The sequence below is a fragment of the Eucyclogobius newberryi genome, unplaced genomic scaffold (genome assembly GCF_026437365.1).
Source record: "Eucyclogobius newberryi isolate DKJ021-1_F unplaced genomic scaffold, fEucNew1.0.hap1 SCAF_13, whole genome shotgun sequence".
In the NCBI taxonomy this organism is placed as follows: domain Eukaryota; kingdom Metazoa; phylum Chordata; class Actinopteri; order Gobiiformes; family Gobiidae; genus Eucyclogobius; species Eucyclogobius newberryi.
Window position 1 is genome coordinate 33,601,056 of NW_027315757.1, and position 18,768 is coordinate 33,619,823.

The 18,768-nt window shown below is 42.5% G+C and overlaps 1 protein-coding gene across 2 annotated transcripts; it reads right to left on the reverse strand.

The window, feature by feature from the left end:
- Positions 1–9,686: 9,686 nt before the first annotated feature.
- LOC140358669 (ornithine decarboxylase-like) lies at positions 9,687–14,787 on the reverse strand. Of its 2 annotated transcripts, XM_072443671.1 has the most exons (8): positions 14,621–14,787; positions 14,371–14,544; positions 14,133–14,305; positions 13,843–14,059; positions 12,803–12,886; positions 12,576–12,738; positions 10,035–10,153; positions 9,687–9,975 (listed from the first exon to the last, which is right to left on the reverse strand). In XM_072443671.1, exons 1-8 carry the CDS (start codon positions 14,621–14,623, stop codon positions 9,739–9,741), a joined length of 1,170 nt encoding a protein of 389 aa, XP_072299772.1. In that variant the 5' UTR covers positions 14,624–14,787; the 3' UTR covers positions 9,687–9,738. The 2 variants fall into 2 exon arrangements, with proteins under 2 accessions (XP_072299772.1, XP_072299771.1); XM_072443670.1 differs by lacking the exon at positions 14,621–14,787 and having other exon boundaries at positions 14,133–14,584.
- Positions 14,788–18,768: the final 3,981 nt, after the last annotated feature.

An 18,768-nucleotide genomic window follows, 5' to 3' on the forward strand; every position in this document is an offset into this window, starting at 1 on the left:
CATTATGAGTCAGTGTCATGTACCCGCTGTAACACCCACATTATGAGTCAGTGTCATGTACCCGCTGTAACCCCCACATTATGAGTCAGTGTCATGTACCCGCTGTAACCCCCACATTATGAGTCAGTGTCATGTACCCGCTGTAACCCCCACATTATGAGTCAGTGTCATGTACCCGCTGTAACCACCACATTATGAGTCAGTGTCATGTACCCGCTGTAACCCCCACATTATGAGTCAGTGTCATGTACCCGCTGTAACCCCCACATTATGAGTCAGTGTCATGTACCCGCTGTAACCCCCACATTATGAGTCAGTGTCATGTACCCGCTGTAACCCCCACATTATGAGTCAGTGTCATGTACCCGCTGTAACCCCCACATTATGAGTCAGTGTCATGTACCCGCTGTAACACCCACATTATGAGTCAGTGTCATGTACCCGCTGTAACACCCACATTATGAGTCAGTGTCATGTACCCGCTGTAGCCCCACATTATGAGTCAGTGTCATGTACCCGCTGTAACACCCACATTATGAGTCAGTGTCATGTACCCGCTGTAACCCCCACATTATGAGTCAGTGTCATGTACCCGCTGTAACCCCCACATTATGAGTCAGTGTCATGTACCCGCTGTAACCCCCACATTATGAGTCAGTGTCATGTACCCGCTGTAACCCCACATTATGAGTCAGTGTCATGTACCCGCTGTAACCCCCACATTATGAGTCAGTGTCATGTACCCGCTGTAACACCCACATTATGAGTCAGTGTCATGTACCCGCTGTAACACCCACATTATGAGTCAGTGTCATGTACCCGCTGTAGCCCCACATTATGAGTCAGTGTCATGTACCCGCTGTAACCCCCACATTATGAGTCAGTGTCATGTACCCGCTGTAACACCCACATTATGAGTCAGTGTCATGTACCCGCTGTAACACCCACATTATGAGTCAGTGTCATGTACCCGCTGTAGCCCCACATTATGAGTCAGTGTCATGTACCCGCTGTAACCCCCACATTATGAGTCAGTGTCATGTACCCGCTGTAACCACCACATTATGAGTCAGTGTCATGTACCCGCTGTAACCCCCACATTATGAGTCAGTGTCATGTACCCGCTGTAACCCCACATTATGAGTCAGTGTCATGTACCCGCTGTAACCCCCACATTATGAGTCAGTGTCATGTACCCGCTGTAACCACCACATTATGAGTCAGTGTCATGTACCCGCTGTAACCCCCACATTATGAGTCAGTGTCATGTACCCGCTGTAACCCCCACATTATGAGTCAGTGTCATGTACCCGCTGTAACACCCACATTATGAGTCAGTGTCATGTACCCGCTGTAACCCCCACATTATGAGTCAGTGTCATGTACCCGCTGTAACCCCCACATTATAAGTCAGTGTCATGTACCCGCTGTAACCCCCACATTATGAGTCAGTGTCATGTACCCGCTGTAACCCCCACATTATGAGTCAGTGTCATGTACCCGCTGTAACCCCCACATTATGAGTCAGTGTCATGTACCCGCTGTAGCCCCACATTATGAGTCAGTGTCATGTACCCGCTGTAACCCCCACATTATGAGTCAGTGTCATGTACCCGCTGTAACCCCCACATTATGAGTCAGTGTCATGTACCCGCTGTAACCCCCACATTATGAGTCAGTGTCATGTACCCGCTGTAACACCCACATTATGAGTCAGTGTCATGTACCCGCTGTAGCCCCACATTATGAGTCAGTGTCATGTACCCGCTGTAGCCCCACATTATGAGTCAGTGTCATGTACCCGCTGTAACCCCCACATTATGAGTCAGTGTCATGTACCCGCTGTAACCCCCACATTATGAGTCAGTGTCATGTACCCGCTGTAACCCCCACATTATGAGTCAGTGTCATGTACCCGCTGTAACCCCCACATTATGAGTCAGTGTCATGTACCCGCTGTAACCCCCACATTATGAGTCAGTGTCATGTACCCGCTGTAACCCCCACATTATGAGTCAGTGTCATGTACCCGCTGTAACCCCCACATTATGAGTCAGTGTCATGTACCCGCTGTAACACCCACATTATGAGTCAGTGTCATGTACCCGCTGTAACCCCCACATTATGAGTCAGTGTCATGTACCCGCTGTAACCCCCACATTATGAGTCAGTGTCATGTACCCGCTGTAACCCCCACATTATGAGTCAGTGTCATGTACCCGCTCTAACCACCACATTATGAGTCAGTGTCATGTACCCGCTGTAACCCCCACATTATGAGTCAGTGTCATGTACCCGCTGTAACCCCCACATTATGAGTCAGTGTCATGTACCCGCTGTAACCCCCACATTATGAGTCAGTGTCATGTACCCGCTGTAACCCCCACATTATGAGTCAGTGTCATGTACCCGCTGTAACCCCCACATTATGAGTCAGTGTCATGTACCCGCTGTAACCACCACATTATGAGTCAGTGTCATGTACCCGCTGTAACCCCCACATTATGAGTCAGTGTCATGTACCCGCTGTAACCCCACATTATGAGTCAGTGTCATGTACCCGCTGTAACCCCCACATTATGAGTCAGTGTCATGTACCCGCTGTAACCCCCACATTATGAGTCAGTGTCATGTACCCGCTGTAACCACCACATTATGAGTCAGTGTCATGTACCCGCTGTAACCCCCACATTATGAGTCAGTGTCATGTACCCGCTGTAACCCCCACATTATGAGTCAGTGTCATGTACCCGCTGTAACCCCCACATTATGAGTCAGTGTCATGTACCCGCTGTAACCCCCACATTATGAGTCAGTGTCATGTACCCGCTGTAACACCCACATTATGAGTCAGTGTCATGTACCCGCTGTAACCCCCACATTATGAGTCAGTGTCATGTACCCGCTGTAACCCCCACATTATGAGTCAGTGTCATGTACCCGCTGTAACCCCACATTATGAGTCAGTGTCATGTACCCGCTGTAACCCCCACATTATGAGTCAGTGTCATGTACCCGCTGTAACCCCACATTATGAGTCAGTGTCATGTACCCGCTGTAACCCCCACATTATGAGTCAGTGTCATGTACCCGCTGTAACCCCCACATTATGAGTCAGTGTCATGTACCCGTCGAGGATAAAACATGTTTCTTCCTTAGAAAAATAAAGAGATAAAACTGTCCAGGAGAGTGAGACATTTAGGCCAAAAGACACAGACACCTCATGCCACTGCCTCAAATCTCATCTCAAATGTGGAATATTCATCGTGCAACAAACAAACGACCGGCGAGAGTTAAAGAGCGATTGTAGACCTGTTGTGCACTTTTGTTTCGCTGCATTTTGTTCTAAGTTGGCGAAACATCTTCAGTCTTTTTGAATCGATAACGTATCACGGGAAACCTGTGATTTACACCCCTAACACTCCATCTCCAGCATGAACCGTCCATTTGCAACGCTGAGGTCCAAGACTGATACTGAACATCTCCTTAACACCGTGATGTGATTTGAGATGGAGATGTTACGTCTTTACCGTCGCCATGGATACGAATTGAATGCCATACTGTGGAACATGCAACCTTCCACCAGACAAGTTACAATGTATTTGATGCAGCAGTAATGGCAGAAAGTAACCGAGTCCATATGTTTGGTATCGTCTTAATTAGCACGATACTGACTTATAGAATGATCTAATTACACTAATGACGGACATAGTGGGAGGTCTTTAAATTGTCGTGGTGATAGACCCAGAATACATCGGATTGGCGGATTAACGTTGGATTAAACCAATCTGCACCACAAATGTCTAGGAAGATTCTAAAGGAGGGAAAAAAAGAGATTCCAGAAAATAAAACAATAGATGAGAGACAGAGGCGGAGAATGTATCAGAAAATGTGTAATATCGCTGGAGGAATCAGAATATCGAGTATATCGTCTATAAGTGAAACTCTTTTTGAACTAAAACAAAAAGAGTCAAAAACGTCCAGTGTAATCAAGGACACAGTGATATTTCAGCTCTTTTCAGGTTCATTTTATGTTCCAGTTACGTTTTGTGCAGGACTTAAACCTCCATCATCTGCAGACACATGTTAAAATATGTCTGCAAACTGTCATAAATAAATAAATAAATAATGGGATTTTCACTTTTATCCATATCATTCATGACTTTCCTTGATAACAAATAACTGAGGTTTGTCTACTTTTTGTTGTGCGTGGATCATAAACTTGTCTATTCAAATTGTGTCAACATTAGAACGATCCGGTGATTGAATTACCACCTGAAACATCACTATTTTATTGTATATTGTTGTATATGTATTGCTGACTGTAATTTTTTTGTGTTTTTATTGTTTTATTCTGTGTTTTGTGAAGCACTTTGTGACTTCTCTCTGTGAAAGGTGCTATACAAATAAAATTTACTTACTTACTTACTTAGAAATGCTAAATTAGAATATCGAGTATATGGTCTATAAGTAAAACTCTTTTTGAATGCCCAACTAAAACAAAAAGAGTCAAAAACGTCCAGTGTAATCACCCAAACAAGGACACAGGTGATATTTCAGCTCTCTTCAGGTTCATTTTATGTTCCAGTTACGTTTTGTGCAGGACTTAAACCTCCATCATCTGCAGACACATGTTAAAATATGTCTGCAAACTGTCATAAATAAATAAATAATGGGATTTTGTGACTTCTGTCTGTGAAAGGTGCTATACAAATAAAATGTACTTACTTACTTAGAAATGCTACATTAGAATATTGAGGTTGCATTACCACCTGAAACACCACTTACCTTTTACAAATCGATCCACAGAATAAGGAGATCTCCTGTAGATTAATGACACATTCCTTATGAAGACTTAATCCTTTTAATACAACACACAAAGGATTTCTGCTTCCTGCCACAACAACCGTGAACCAGCAGCTGCAGCTCCAGGGGACGAGCAGATCAAGTACTTTGAATCACGAGCCAAAAGTGTGAGAAATGTGAGGTAAATGTGCAAGAGGAGGTGAGAAAAGTGCCATCACTCTTCCTCACGTTCAAAGAGGAGAAGAAGAGGAGAAGAAGAGGGCGCGCGAGCCCGGAAGAAGCCTCCATCCGCGCGAGCGTCTGTGCCACGGTCCGCGCGTGTTTACACTCACAACACAAGGCAAAGACAGCATCACATTCCAAACCGCATCCTATTTTATGCATTTTAACACTCATAAAATGCAATAAACATATCGTCTCTTTGCCACAGCCGTTACTACAGCGGCGTCTCGCGCTTGCAGCTGATTGGACGGAGGCTGCGGCGTGGACGGCTAGCTAGCGACGACACGTCCAAACACGGTATGAAAAAGGAAAATACTACGGTAATAACACTGACTACGGATCGGTCTTGTCACTTCACGTTTCTTTACGGTCAGAGGCGTGTCCGTCGGCGTCCGTCCGCAACGCGCGCGCGCCGCCACGGCATTCGCGCTTTTGGGAAACAAACGAAGAATTCCAACACGAACCGATCAATTAAGAAGAAATGAACGTACCTCGGTGTCGTGCGACGGGAGAGGAGACGCGGTGGGTCACGGTCGGGTGAATGTCTGCCCCTCTGCGTGCGCCCTTCCCGATGGAACCCCGCGAGCGGTAGAGAAACGGATCCGCTCTCCTCCCTTCTTCCATTTATCACGGGGTGTTGTCGTTCCCACTCGCGGACCAACGCGGGGGGAATCTCCGGTGAGCGCGGTTCTTGTGTGTGTTTTTCCCCCCGGTGAGAACGGCACGAGCTGCGTGAGGAGCTCCCGGTGACACGAGCCTGGTCCGATCTGCGCTCGCCTCGACAGGAGGTGTTGAATTATTCATGAAGGGGCGTGGTCAGTGTCTCCGCGGTGGTTTGGAGGCGGAAGCGGCGACAAAGCGGGTGAAAAGCGGTGATGCGGCGACATCTGGTGGTCATGTGGAAGATGGACAAGTGTGAAGGGTGTTTAGTGTTTTTATTGTTTTTTTGCATCGAATTTTATTGTAAACATATTATATTATCTAGTAAAAATATCCATTGTATATACATACGATTAATTTGTTTTTTTAATTTGATGTAAAAAAAAAATCGATGTAAAAACAATGAATAAATTCGATGTAAAGAAAATCCGATGTCATTTTTTTAATTATATGTAAAAAAAAAGAGGTGATGAAAAAAAATATGTAATTTGATGTAAAAAAAAAAAAAAATCGATGTCAAAAAAATAAAATAGATGTAAAAAAAAAAATGTACGAAAAACACAAAATAACCTTCATAAAAAAGTGAATTGAATTTTTTTATAATATTGAACAATAATCCTCTTTTTATTTGGATTTAAAAAATGTAATATCCTAATTTATTTTTGCCTTTTTAATCTTTTGAGCTACTTACGTTGCAGTTAGTAGCTAGCTTGCTGTTTTGTGTCCAAGAATAACATCCAAGAAACTTCACTGAGGCAGTTCCAGGTTTATGGCATCCTTTATTAAAGACAAAGTATCAAAACCAGTCCAAGCAGTGCTTCATTTCATATCTACAATAAAAAACAGAATCACCATAACGTTTTCACTACATAAACAGTTCCACCGTAAGAGGTCAACAAACCGTGCTTGTCCGTCTTGCAACCAGATGTCCAATAGATCCATGAACCTGTCCCCTGCACCAAAGTTCCCACCTAAAGCCCATAGCGACCCCCGTGGCCGCTCCCAACACTATATCTCTCTCAGGGGTTTGGGCTCCTGCAGACCCTCCCCATACTTATTCACACTTTTGAAAAATTCTTTAAACTATTACTTGGAGGAGCCACTCTTCAAGTAGAATCCACAAACATAGAGAGTTTTATGATCGGTTTCTCAATGGAGTTTGTTTGTTCAGTTGCACACGGAGCTCATCATTGTTATGTTTTAACCTCTTTTACTTTACTCAGATATCAGTTCACTTATTTTAACCTCAAGTGGACCTAACTCTTCTACTTTGTCCTGTGGTTGTAAGTTGAGCCTTTAAGATATTTCTTTTCTACATTAACTTGAATGAGGTGTTGCCCAAAGCGGTTTTGATTGCATACGGCCCATTGTCTTGGCTGTTTATTACCTCCCCAGGGTTCCAGTACTTTTGGGGTCGTTATTCGTCTGTATGCTTGGAATTTCGACCTTTGAGAGATATGTCCGTCTTTCCAAATCCATTTCTGTACAATACAATCCATGTTCACAGGTATTTGCTTCTGGCAGCTGGACAAATGCTTCTTTCCAATCCTGACACTTCTAATCCATTTAATGAGAGAGCAGGTACCACTCGTTCCTGTGTTTTCATCCCAGTGATCTTGAGCTTGTGCACGAGTTCTTCTGAGCAGAAAGCGTGCAGTCCTGCCGGGGTGAAACAGAAGTGTTCAGAAGGATTCTTTCTGAACCTTTGTTTACTTTGACTTGAAGGGCAAATAGAGCGAAAGCACAGTTGGTTTCCAGCTTCAGTACAGCCACATGTTTGAGTGTTGGGTACTTCCTCCAAGTGGGTTAAATATTTTGTATTTTGTCTTTCAGAATAAAATAGGGTATGATGCAATGAGCCACATATTTGACCACTGGCAGGGTTTTCACAGTGTGGCCTCACATGCCCTGCACCCAAACAGCCAGAGCAGCATTTCAATGTTCTCTCAGTGAGACTTTCCACCAACATTTGGACAATTCTCCAATAAACTTACAATAAACAAAATATGCATAAAACATCTGTTGCAGCACCTGAAAGGGCTGAAAGGTCTGTTTCAGTTGCTTCTCACAGCGTTTGCCAGTGTTGGCCTGGGGCTGTTGTTGCTGCTCCTTGTGCCGGATGTTGCAGATGTTGCATCTTGGATATATATAATAGCGGATCAGATGACATTTTTATGTGACGTTCCAAAAACATAACCAAGTCCACGAGAGATGCTCGATGCTCTGTAGTTTCCAATAAGTCAAATACAAATACAACTAGAAGAAGAGTATACGATTGCAACGCTTTCATATTTTCTGATTTTACCGTTCCAGTGCTCTGTCCATGTATGAAGTAACAATATTATATAATACTATATTAATCTTCCTGCAAGAGTTGGTTGGCTTTAGCACAGGGTGTCACAGAGGGTCACAGAGGGCCACATTATGAAACTTATACGGAGCCGAAAGCCTCAGAAAACCCGACGTCACCAGGCAACATATTAAGCAGTTTATCATGAATACGCTTTGCATCATCACACACATCTGTGAATTTACCAAAAACACTTCCAGTCGAATTGAGAAGGCCAGAACTAAGGGCTGAGTTTTAGTGCTTCGTCTCCGTGTCATTCAACGTAAGAGAACAAATAAAGAACAATTACATTTTGTCTGTATAACACTGTGTTACTAGCTCATCACTTTAGTATAACTGTTTACTACACTTTTAACTGTCAAAACTACTCAACAATACATTCATTTCTACTGCAAACCTCGCTATATCCTTGTGTTTGACCAACTCTCAACATGTTTTGTTCATGTTTTACCATTAACCATATTTCACTTGACTTTGCGTCTTTTCTTTTACTGTCAAATAGATTTCCGGAGGAGAATCTGCAGCAGCTGAAGGACAAATGTCCCTGTGAGGACAATGAAGTGCACTTCAACCTGAGGCAAGGCAAGTTTATTTGTAGAGCGCAATTTGTACACAAGCTATTCAAAGTGCTTCACACAAGAGGAAAAAGATGCTTTAAAATCAAGACATGACAGAAATCACAAAACAGTTTAAAACACAGCAAAACAAAACAGTTTTTAGCTTAAATTTGAACATTGTCAGAGTAAAGGCCTATTTCACATCTTCAGGAAGAATGTTCCAGATTTTAGCTGCATAAAACTGAAACACAGTTTCTCCATGTTTAGTCCTGACTCTGGCACCAGCAGGAGGCCGGTCCATGTTTAGTCCTGACTCTGGCACCAGCAGGAGGCCATGTTTAGTCCTGACTCTGGCACCAGCAGGAGGCCGCTCCATGTTTAGTCCTGACTCTGGCACCAGCAGGAGGCCATGTTTAGTCCTGACTCTGGCACCAGCAGGAGGCCGCTCCATGTTTAGTCCTGACTCTGGCACCAGCAGGAGGCCGGTCCATGTTTAGTCCTGACTCTGGCACCAGCAGGAGGCCGGTCCATGTTTAGTCCTGACTCTGGCACCAGCAGGAGGCCGGTCCATGTTTAGTCCTGACTCTGGCACCAGCAGGAGGCCGGTCCATGTTTAGTCCTGACTCTGGCACCAGCAGGAGGCCGGTCCATGTTTAGTCCTGACTCTGGCACCAGCAGGAGGCCGGTCCATGTTTAGTCCTGACTCTGGCACCAGCAGGAGGCCGGTCCATGTTTAGTCCTGACTCTGGCACCAGCAGGAGGCCGGTCCATGTTTAGTCCTGACTCTGGCACCAGCAGGAGGCCGGTCCATGTTTAGTCCTGACTCTGGCACCAGCAGGAGGCCGGTCCATGTTTAGTCCTGACTCTGGCACCAGCAGGAGGCCGGTCCATGTTTAGTCCTGACTCTGGCACCAGCAGGAGGCCGGTCCATGTTTAGTCCTGACTCTGGCACCAGCAGGAGGCCGGTCCATGTTTAGTCCTGACTCTGGCACCAGCAGGAGGCCGGTCCATGTTTAGTAGGTCATTTATTGTCTTACACATTGTCTGACTCTGACTCAAAGAAAAAGTACATTATCTAAAAAGCAAAAGCGTTGTATTATCTAAGTGATTAAGGCCTTTATTCTGATAAAAGCTGGTCTGTTCTTAGAAAAAATGCTGCGACAGGATTTCCCATGTTTGGGCCGTGGCCACAAAGTAAATCTGAGGCTTTTCAAATCCATTGAAGTCACTTGCAGTAGTGAGTGAGTACGCTCCAATATCACGGACAAGAAGCCATTCTCCAACATCACACTCGGGCATCCAGAATTCGCGAGTCAATCTGTCCAAACTGTCACATGTCGGACCCCAGATGATGGACTGGTATGTCGGCTCTTCCACACGCTAAAAGGAATCATAACATACGTATTCAAATAAGATCCACAGCAGCATTGGTATGTTACCTTATGAAGAAATGGAGAAAATGTGAACTGGAGAGAGTCATATATTGTAGAAGCCATGGTGCCATAGACTCCATCACTGACGTAGTACATTATTGTTTTGTCCAAGCATTTCCCGCTTTCTGAAAAGAAAAAGGTTTATAGTCAAAGAGTGACTGACATGCTGCCCAAAGCTGTCTTTATCTGCCACAGATTGAATGAAGCAAATTCATTATAGAGCAGGGGCGTCCAAACCTTTTTCACCAAGGGCTGCATTTTGAAACTTAAACGGGGCAGAGGCACAAACAACTTGACAATGTCGAAATTTGGCATTTGACGTAATTGCAATGAGCCTCCACGTACTACACACCTTTAATTAGACCTAAAATATTAATATTAGGTTAGTATAACATCAATATTCCTGAATTTTCCCAATTTCACAGTAAAAAGTACTACTTTTTGTTGTTTGGGCCGACATAGCAGGAAGCTGGAGGACCAACACAAATTGGTTTGAGGGCCGCATTTGGCCCCCAGGCCCTAGTTTGGACATGCCTGTTATAGAGGTAAGGGCTTATGTTGAGTTTGTTCTAATGCTCTTCAGGATTATTAAAAGACAAAGGGAAAAATGTGAAGACTTTACACAATCCTTTTTTAAGTGGAACTTGCCTTCTTGATTTTTCAGTGAAAACTAAAACTAGCACCAGTGACATGAAATAAATCAAATGAACTATTTAAATAACAAGGGAGAAGACACAAAGTATGATTACAGTTTGTGATGTGGCATAGTATAGAATACACCGTACCTACGAGTAACAACAGTATTTTGAACACAGTTGTGACACACATGGCGAGGGCATCTCCTGTGCACAGCCCTGTTCAGATCACTGCGCCATTCCACAACTTGAGTCTTCTTTGTGAAGCCATTCTTTTCTGATTTGTATGTATGTTTTGACCCATAGTTGTGCTGAAAGATCAAGATCCTCTTCATCTTTAGCAGAAGCCTGAAAGTTTCATGCCAACTTTGACTGGTATTTGGAACTGTTCATAATTCCTTCCACCTTAAAGGCCCCAGCTCCAGCTGAAGTAAAACAGCTCCATGATGCTGCTCCCAGCATGCTTCACTGTGGCTACGGTGTTCTTTTAATGATGTGCAGTGTTGTTTTTGGAGTTAAAAAAGTTCAACTTTGGTTTCATCAGACCACAACACATTTTCCCCACATTAGTACAAAGTTTAGCCTGCTCGGATGTTTTTCTTTGTAAGAAAAGGCTTTTGTCTTGCCATTCTACCCCAAACATATGAAGAATACAGGAGGTTGTTGTCTCGTGTACTACACAGCCAGTGCTTACCAGACATTCCTGCAGCTCTTTAATGTTGCTGTCGGCCTCTTGGCAGCTTCCCTGACCTGATTCCTTCCCATATTTTTTGTTTTAAATGAAGTTTTTGAGGGACGTCCAGTTCTTGATAAAGTCAGTTGTGCCATAACTTCTCCACTTTATGATGAGTGTCTTCACTGTGTTCCTTGATATAACTAAAGCATTTTGTACCTTCTCCTGACTGACACCTTAAGGTGGAAACAACAGGAGGGTGGGGGGTGAGTCTGCGCATGCGCATTTGAAAAAAAAGGCACTAACAGTCGCTTGAGTTCTCAAATCGGCTAAAAATCCTCTATTATTCCTTTAAGGAAATTCATAGCCAACCAAACCTTGACATCATCCAAACATGTCAGGACGGGTGCCAGGGAACTATTTTTTACTGGCAGATAGACTTGGGAATCATCTGCATAATCATGATATGATATCCCATGTTTTCAAAAAATGTGACCAAGCGGCAGGAGATACAAAGAAAAAAGAATATCGTAGGTCCGAGAATAGAGCCCTGTGGGATTCCACAATGTAGAGGGGCCCGTGAAGAAAAGGAGTCCCCAACCTTTACATAGTCAGCCAGGACCTGAACCACTCCAGTGCCGTTTCCCTGAGCGAGTTAAGACATTGTGTCAAAAGCAGCTGTTAAGTCTAAAAGAAAAAGAACAGCTTTGGTGCAACTGAGGAAATGTCAGGAAAAGCGGGACTTTCATTTATGGTTAATCAGAGGCAATTTAAATGGTGACAGATGTGTATTGACTCCTCTATAACATGAGTTTGAAAGTGATCGGTTGATTCTGAACACAACCACATCCCCAGTTATAAGAGGGCGTGCACACAATGCAACATCTTTATGTTAGCTCCATTTTATTTTACTCCCCCAAAGGATTAAAAAATAAAATAAAAATTACATTGCAAAACCTGGTCTTTTAACAGAGGTGTGTAGACTTTTTATATTCAAAGTCTGGGAAATAATCAAAATAGAGTGTGAAGGCTAATTTTACTCTAACAACGAATAATGACATCGCAGTGTTAAATAAATGATAGCTCTATACAAGTTTTAATAGGGCAATCATTTATTTAACACTGTGCTATGAGTTCATATTTAGGCTCTTCATTTATGACATTCCCACATTTATAATGGTAATCAAAGTGCCTCTGACTGTTTTCTCTTGTCCCACAGCATTGAGTACTTTACTTTACCGTTACTCTGAGTTGGATCACTCTGGACAACCTTTTTGCTGAATATGTTCACAGCCAGAGTGCAGGCTGTGTCCACAAAGTAACGTCCAGGTTCAGCCATAATCCTCACTCCACTGTCACTGGAGAAGAATTCATCCAGTGCTTCATTTATTCCCTTTGCCATCTAGTCCATATAAAACACAAATCAACATGGGGATCACAATAGAGCTCAGAGTAAAGTAGCTCACTTGCTCAAATGAAATGAGCCAGTCGGTCCTTCCAACAAAACCGCCTCCAATATCCAGCAGCCTCATGTCGATTCCCAGTGTTTTCTGAAAGAGCAGAACAGACTTGGAACCGGAAGGAGAGAATTTTAAATGTTTGTGATGCAGTACTGTATGTCTGTGCAGTACTGCTGTCTGTGCAGTACTGCTGTCTGTGCAGTACTGCTGTCTGTGCAGTACTGCTGTCTGTGCAGTACTGTATGTCTGTATAGTACTGCTGTCTGTGCAGTACTGTATGTCTGTGCAGTACTGCTGTCTGTGTAGTACTGTATGTCTGTGTAGTACTGTATGTCTGTATAGTACTGTATGTCTGTGTAGTACTGTATGTCTGTGCAGTACTGCTGTCTGTGCAGTACTGCTGTCTGTGTAGTACTGTATGTCTGTGCAGTACTGCTGTCTGTGCAGTACTGCTGTCTGTGCAGTACTGTATGTCTGTGTAGTACTGTATGTCTGTGTAGTACTGTATGTCTGTGCAGTACTGCTGTCTGTGCAGTACTGCTGTCTGTGCAGTACTGCTGTCTGTGCAGTACTGCTGTCTGTGTAGTACTGTATGTCTGTGTAGTACTGTATGTCTGTATAGTACTGTATGTCTGTGTAGTACTGTATGTCTGTGTAGTACTGTATGTCTGTGCAGTACTGCTGTCTGTGCAGTACTGCTGTCTGTGCAGTACTGCTGTCTGTGCAGTACTGCTGTCTGTGCAGTACTGCTGTCTGTGCAGTACTGCTGTCTGTGTAGTACTGTATGTCTGTGTAGTACTGTATGTCTGTGTAGTACTGTATGTCTGTGCAGTACTGCTGTCTGTGCAGTACTGCTGTCTGTGTAGTGCTGTATGTCTGTGTAGTACTGTATGTCTGTGTAGTACTGTATCCTGTATACTGTAAACTGCTCCATCCCCTTATTTCTCTGTCATTGGTTATTACACTCAAAAACTTGAAAAGTTCTTTAGAATAAGTTTGATTGATTGACCTTTTGACCTTGTCAATGAATATTTAGCATTACTTACAGCTTGATCAAAGACCTGTCGAGTATCTGCTATGGCCGTCTTGAATGCCACACTGTCTGTGCATAAACTCCCAACATGGAAACTGACTCCAGTGACGTTCAGGTGCAGCTCTTGAGCTCGCTTCAGCAGGTCACCAACACTCTGGAGTTTTGCTCCAAACTTTGTGCCGAATCTCAAAATAGATTTGGAATCATCCACTGAGATACGCAGCACCAGTCTGAGGAAACAATACCATTTTCACACGACTTTAACAAACTTCAACACATAGTTGATTAAAAACCTGGCTTCACTTTGCTTTGGGGTGACACGTGGAGATCTTGAGGAGTTCCTCTTCACTGTCAAACGTCATCATGTCCACTCCTGATGCACAGGCGTGTCTGATGTGGGACTGGGGTTTGGTTGGATGTGCGTAAATGATTCTGTCTGGGGTCACGCCCAAAGACATGACCATCTCAATCTCCCTCTGACACATAACATGTGTTTTAAAAGGAACAGTGAGGAGTATATGAAGTACTTTATAGTACTTACTTTGCTGGCACAGTCGAAACCTGCTCCCAGTGCCACCAGTGTCCTGATAACTGCTGCTGTGTCGTTGCACTTCACTGCATAGAAAGGTTTTATTCTGGGTAGAAAAGTCTTCCATTTGAGGAACTTCTCAGAGATATCGTCCAAGTTCACCACAAAGAAAGGAACTTCACTGCCCTGAACGCATTAAATAGCACAACATTTTCATGTATTACATTTACATATAAATATACCAGAAAATGTCGAGACTTACCATTGAATTAGATTCTTTTATTTTCTTATCAATGAAATTGTGAATTGAGGTTTCTAAGATTTCGATGTTACTTGTAGACTCTGATACTAAAGACACAATAGCATCGTTTAAAAAAAAAAAAGAACAATTCAAATAAAGAAATAGTTTCAAATACGTACTATGACTTTCCATTTTGAAGAGATGAATTCCAGGAGCTCCTGTAGCAGCGCAGACAGAAGAATGGACCTAACAAGCCTGGCAAGCCAACCCCTCCCACTGAAGGCAGGAGTGTCTGGCTCAGGCTCACAACAATTCATTCAAACTAATTTTAGACAATAAAATCACAGCCTAAAAAGAATAATAAAAAAATGAAAAATATAAACAAAAGGACAGAGCTGTTCTCTTTTCACATCCCTGATTGCCGTCCTACTTTAGAGGACAGTCACAGTGGTGAGTTCTGTATCCTTCCTCGTGCGGCTGAGGAAGCGTGGCACACGAACCCTTACCTGGGATTTTCCTCTGCAACGTGAACTCACTAACCCAACAAACTGAACAAACTGGCGTTGCCGATGAGACTAAACCAAGACTTTTCTTCTTCTCCTGTGTTGTGTTTTACAGGGACGTGTCTCAGCGAATCCATCCCGGATTGCACCGTGGAGCTGGAGGGATTCCAACCGCTCCGACCGGTTTCGAGCTCTCACCGGAAAACAACATGGCATTCTATCCATGTTATTATTGGTTTACAGATAAATTGATGATATGTGTCCCTGATAAAGATGGTCCGGCCTCTGTATCGTGCTGGTCAGATATGTCCCTGATAAAGCCTCGGGACATGCGGGACGGGTCACCTCTGAATGAGATGCTCAAATCTTGAGACCTTGATGGTTCTATCTCTTCCGGAGCAGATTTGATTGTGATTTTCATATGTGTCAGTTTGGGTCAGTTTGGGTCAATGCCTTTAAAAGGATGTGTATTGTCTTTGTTCTGGAGGGACAGTGATTATTTACTGTGCACAAGTAAATGAAGATCCACCTTTTGAGACAAAACAAACTGTTCAACTCTTTATTTCTTGCAGAAATTCGTTTAATCCTTTGCAGAAATCACAGCACCTCTTTGTCTAATGATCTGTGTAACATCATGTGCTGTTGCTCAACCTCATTGTAATGGGCCATCGAGTCATTAGTTTGCTTTATCCTTACTGCAGTCTTGATTGCAGTTCTTGAATTTAGAGTTGAATTCAGACAAAACCACAGCCAAAACAAAGTTTTTTCTCATATGAACGTGTGTTACCAGATGGTATCCTTCAATCACAACTTCTCAGGGCATGAGACAAGGAGCTCTCTTTTAAGGCTCAGCGAAAACCAATCCTGCTTCACCCTTCAAGCCCATAAACCTCTGCTATGTATCTGTAACATGCAATAATGTCACATTCATGTGCATATAACTGATGAAAATAGAGTGTTTATTTTACCATTATTATTAGTATTATCTTGTCTTACGCTAGCTGTTTTTATTTTATTGTATCTTTATTTTTCCCCTCCATTCCTTATTAAGAAATGAGAGGTTCTGTCTATATGAGTTTATATGAGCTTTTCCTCTGTATCTACTGTGTTGCAACTCTGAAATTTCCCCATGTGTGGACAATAAAGGAATATCTTATCGTATCTTACATTTTAATGGGATATGGTGATGATCTTTATGTTATTCCAACATTGTTGGAAGTGCCGACCTATCGGAGAAGCACGGGTTCTTCTGTGCTTGGAATTCCTTTCAGTTGGAATTGAGGTGCATGAACTGGGCTCAGGAGTTTTGGCTCTATTTAAAAAACAAATAAAGAGCGAGAATCATACAAAAAATTATTTGCAATTTGAATTTCAATTGATCGCGAGATAACTGTGGACAATTTATGTCCATAACATTGTTATCTCTCTTCTATGACCAGTGTTTTATTAAGTGTTCATTTTTATGACATATTCCACATTTATTTTGGATTTGAAGTCCAAAATTGAATTACATTTTTACATGGGAGACAATAAAATAAGGCAGGAGGCAAGTGTATTGTAGCTTCAGAAATACAGTCTGGTATATATATAATATCCAGACAGGCTCAAACACTGAAGGAAAGGTTTGTGTGTTGCACTGCACATCTCTGCACACAATGCTGCTGCTGCACTTAACACTTTATATTAGAGCCAGTCCCAGTGTGGCAGGGATGGAAATCTGCATCTCTGAATTTGAAGCCATGGATAACAATGAATGTGTACTTTATTTAAGCTGAAATGATAGTAAGTTGTTCTTTGCACTTCCAATACAAACACATGTTATGTTGTAGAGCTTTTCTACAGCAGTCATGAGGATTTGTACCCAAAACGTACAAAGGTGTGACATTTCTCTGCAGGGCACGTGGAAAACAACCGACTACGCACACATACACACAGAAATGTCAATGCTGAGGTACAGATAAAAAAAAGCTAATCCCTGATGTGTCTGTGTCATATCTGAGGCTTGGCAGTGTGGGTCGTACTGGTGACTTTGACATATTCATAAATACAGCAAAAAACATCAATATTTACACATGTACATTTAGGAAAATAATGGTTTAGTTACTCTTTGTCCTCTTCATCCTACAACCATTTTGTATGTACATTATGTTACATATAGGTACTCTGTATACAGTACATTTCAACTCTTCTCACATGTATTTGATGCATTAACAAACTCTATGTCTGACCACGTGTGCTGAACACGCAAAATATCACAAAATACCGTTTGCATTTTTGCAAAGCCACTTTTATGCTCAGTTTAGTGTGGACTTTATGAATAAACAATGTATTCCAAATCCTCTAAATACACAATGTGGCTAAATGATGATGATTATTATTATAATTGTTATTATTATTCATACAAAAATTTAAAAACAGAGACAGTATGCCTAAAATACTGAACCAATTGCAATATCTGCAATTATTATGGTTTAAGATTAAGTCAGAATTAAGTAGACAATTTACTGTGACTTCATCTGTGACTTCATCTGTGACTTCATCTGTGACTTCATCTGTGACTTCATCTGTGACCTCATCTGTGACTTCATCTGTGACTTCATCTGTGACTTCATCTGTAACTTCATCTGTGACTTCATCTGTGACTTCATCTGTGACTTCATCTGTGACTTCATCTGTGACTTCATCTGTAACTTCATCTGTGACTTCATCTGTGACTTCATCTGTGACTTCATCTGTGACTTCATCTGTGACTTCATCTGTGACTTCATCTGTGACTTCATCTGTGACTTCATCTGTAACTTCATCTGTGACTTCATCTGTAACTTCATCTGTGACTTCATCTGTAACTTCATCTGTAACTTCATCTGTGACTTCATCTGTGACTTCATCTGTGACTTCATCTGTGACTTCATCTGTGACTTCATCTGTAACTTCATCTGTGACTTCATCTGTAACTTCATCTGTGACTTCATCTGTAACTTCATCTGTGACTTCATCTGTAACTTCATCTGTAACTTCATCTGTGACTTCATCTGTGACTTCATCTGTGACTTCATCTGTGACTTCATCTGTGACTTCATCTGTGACTTCATCTGTGACTTCATCTGTGACTTCATCTGTGACTTCATCTGTAACTTCATCTGTGACTTCATCTGTGACTTCATCTGTGACTTCATCTGTGACTTCATCTGTGACTTCATCTGTGACTTCATCTGTAACTTCATCTGTGACTTCATCTGTGACTTCATCTGTGACTTCATCTGTGACTTCATCTGTGACTTCATCTGTGACTTCATCTGTGACTTCATCTGTGACTTCATCTGTGACTTCATCTGTGACTTCATCTGTGACTTCATCTGTAACTTCATCTGTGACTTCATCTGTAACTTCATCTGTGACTTCATCTGTGACTTCATCTGTGACTTCATCTGTAACTTCATCTGTGACTTCATCTGTGACTTCATCTGTAACTTCATCTGTGACTTCATCTGTGACTTCATCTGTAACTTCATCTGTGACTTCATCTGTAACTTCATCTGTAACTTCATCTGTGACTTCATCTGTGACTTCATCTGTGACTTCATCTGTGACTTCATCTGTGACTTCATCTGTAACTTCATCTGTGACTTCATCTGTAACTTCATCTGTGACTTCATCTGTAACTTC

Bases quoted from the DNA above. Each gene is read 5' to 3' on its own strand.
- LOC140358669 (XM_072443670.1), bottom strand. From the start codon at position 14,485: ATGGAAGACTTTTCTACCCAGAATAAAACCTTTCTATGCAGTGAAGTG. The intron at 12,739-12,802 runs GTGAGCTACTTT...TATATGGACTAG, and splicing joins GGCTCATTTCATTTGAGCAA to ATGGCAAAGGGAATAAATGA. The intron at 10,154-12,575 runs GTAAAGTAAAGT...TTTTCTTTTCAG, and splicing joins TGATCCAACTCAGAGTAACG to AAAGCGGGAAATGCTTGGAC.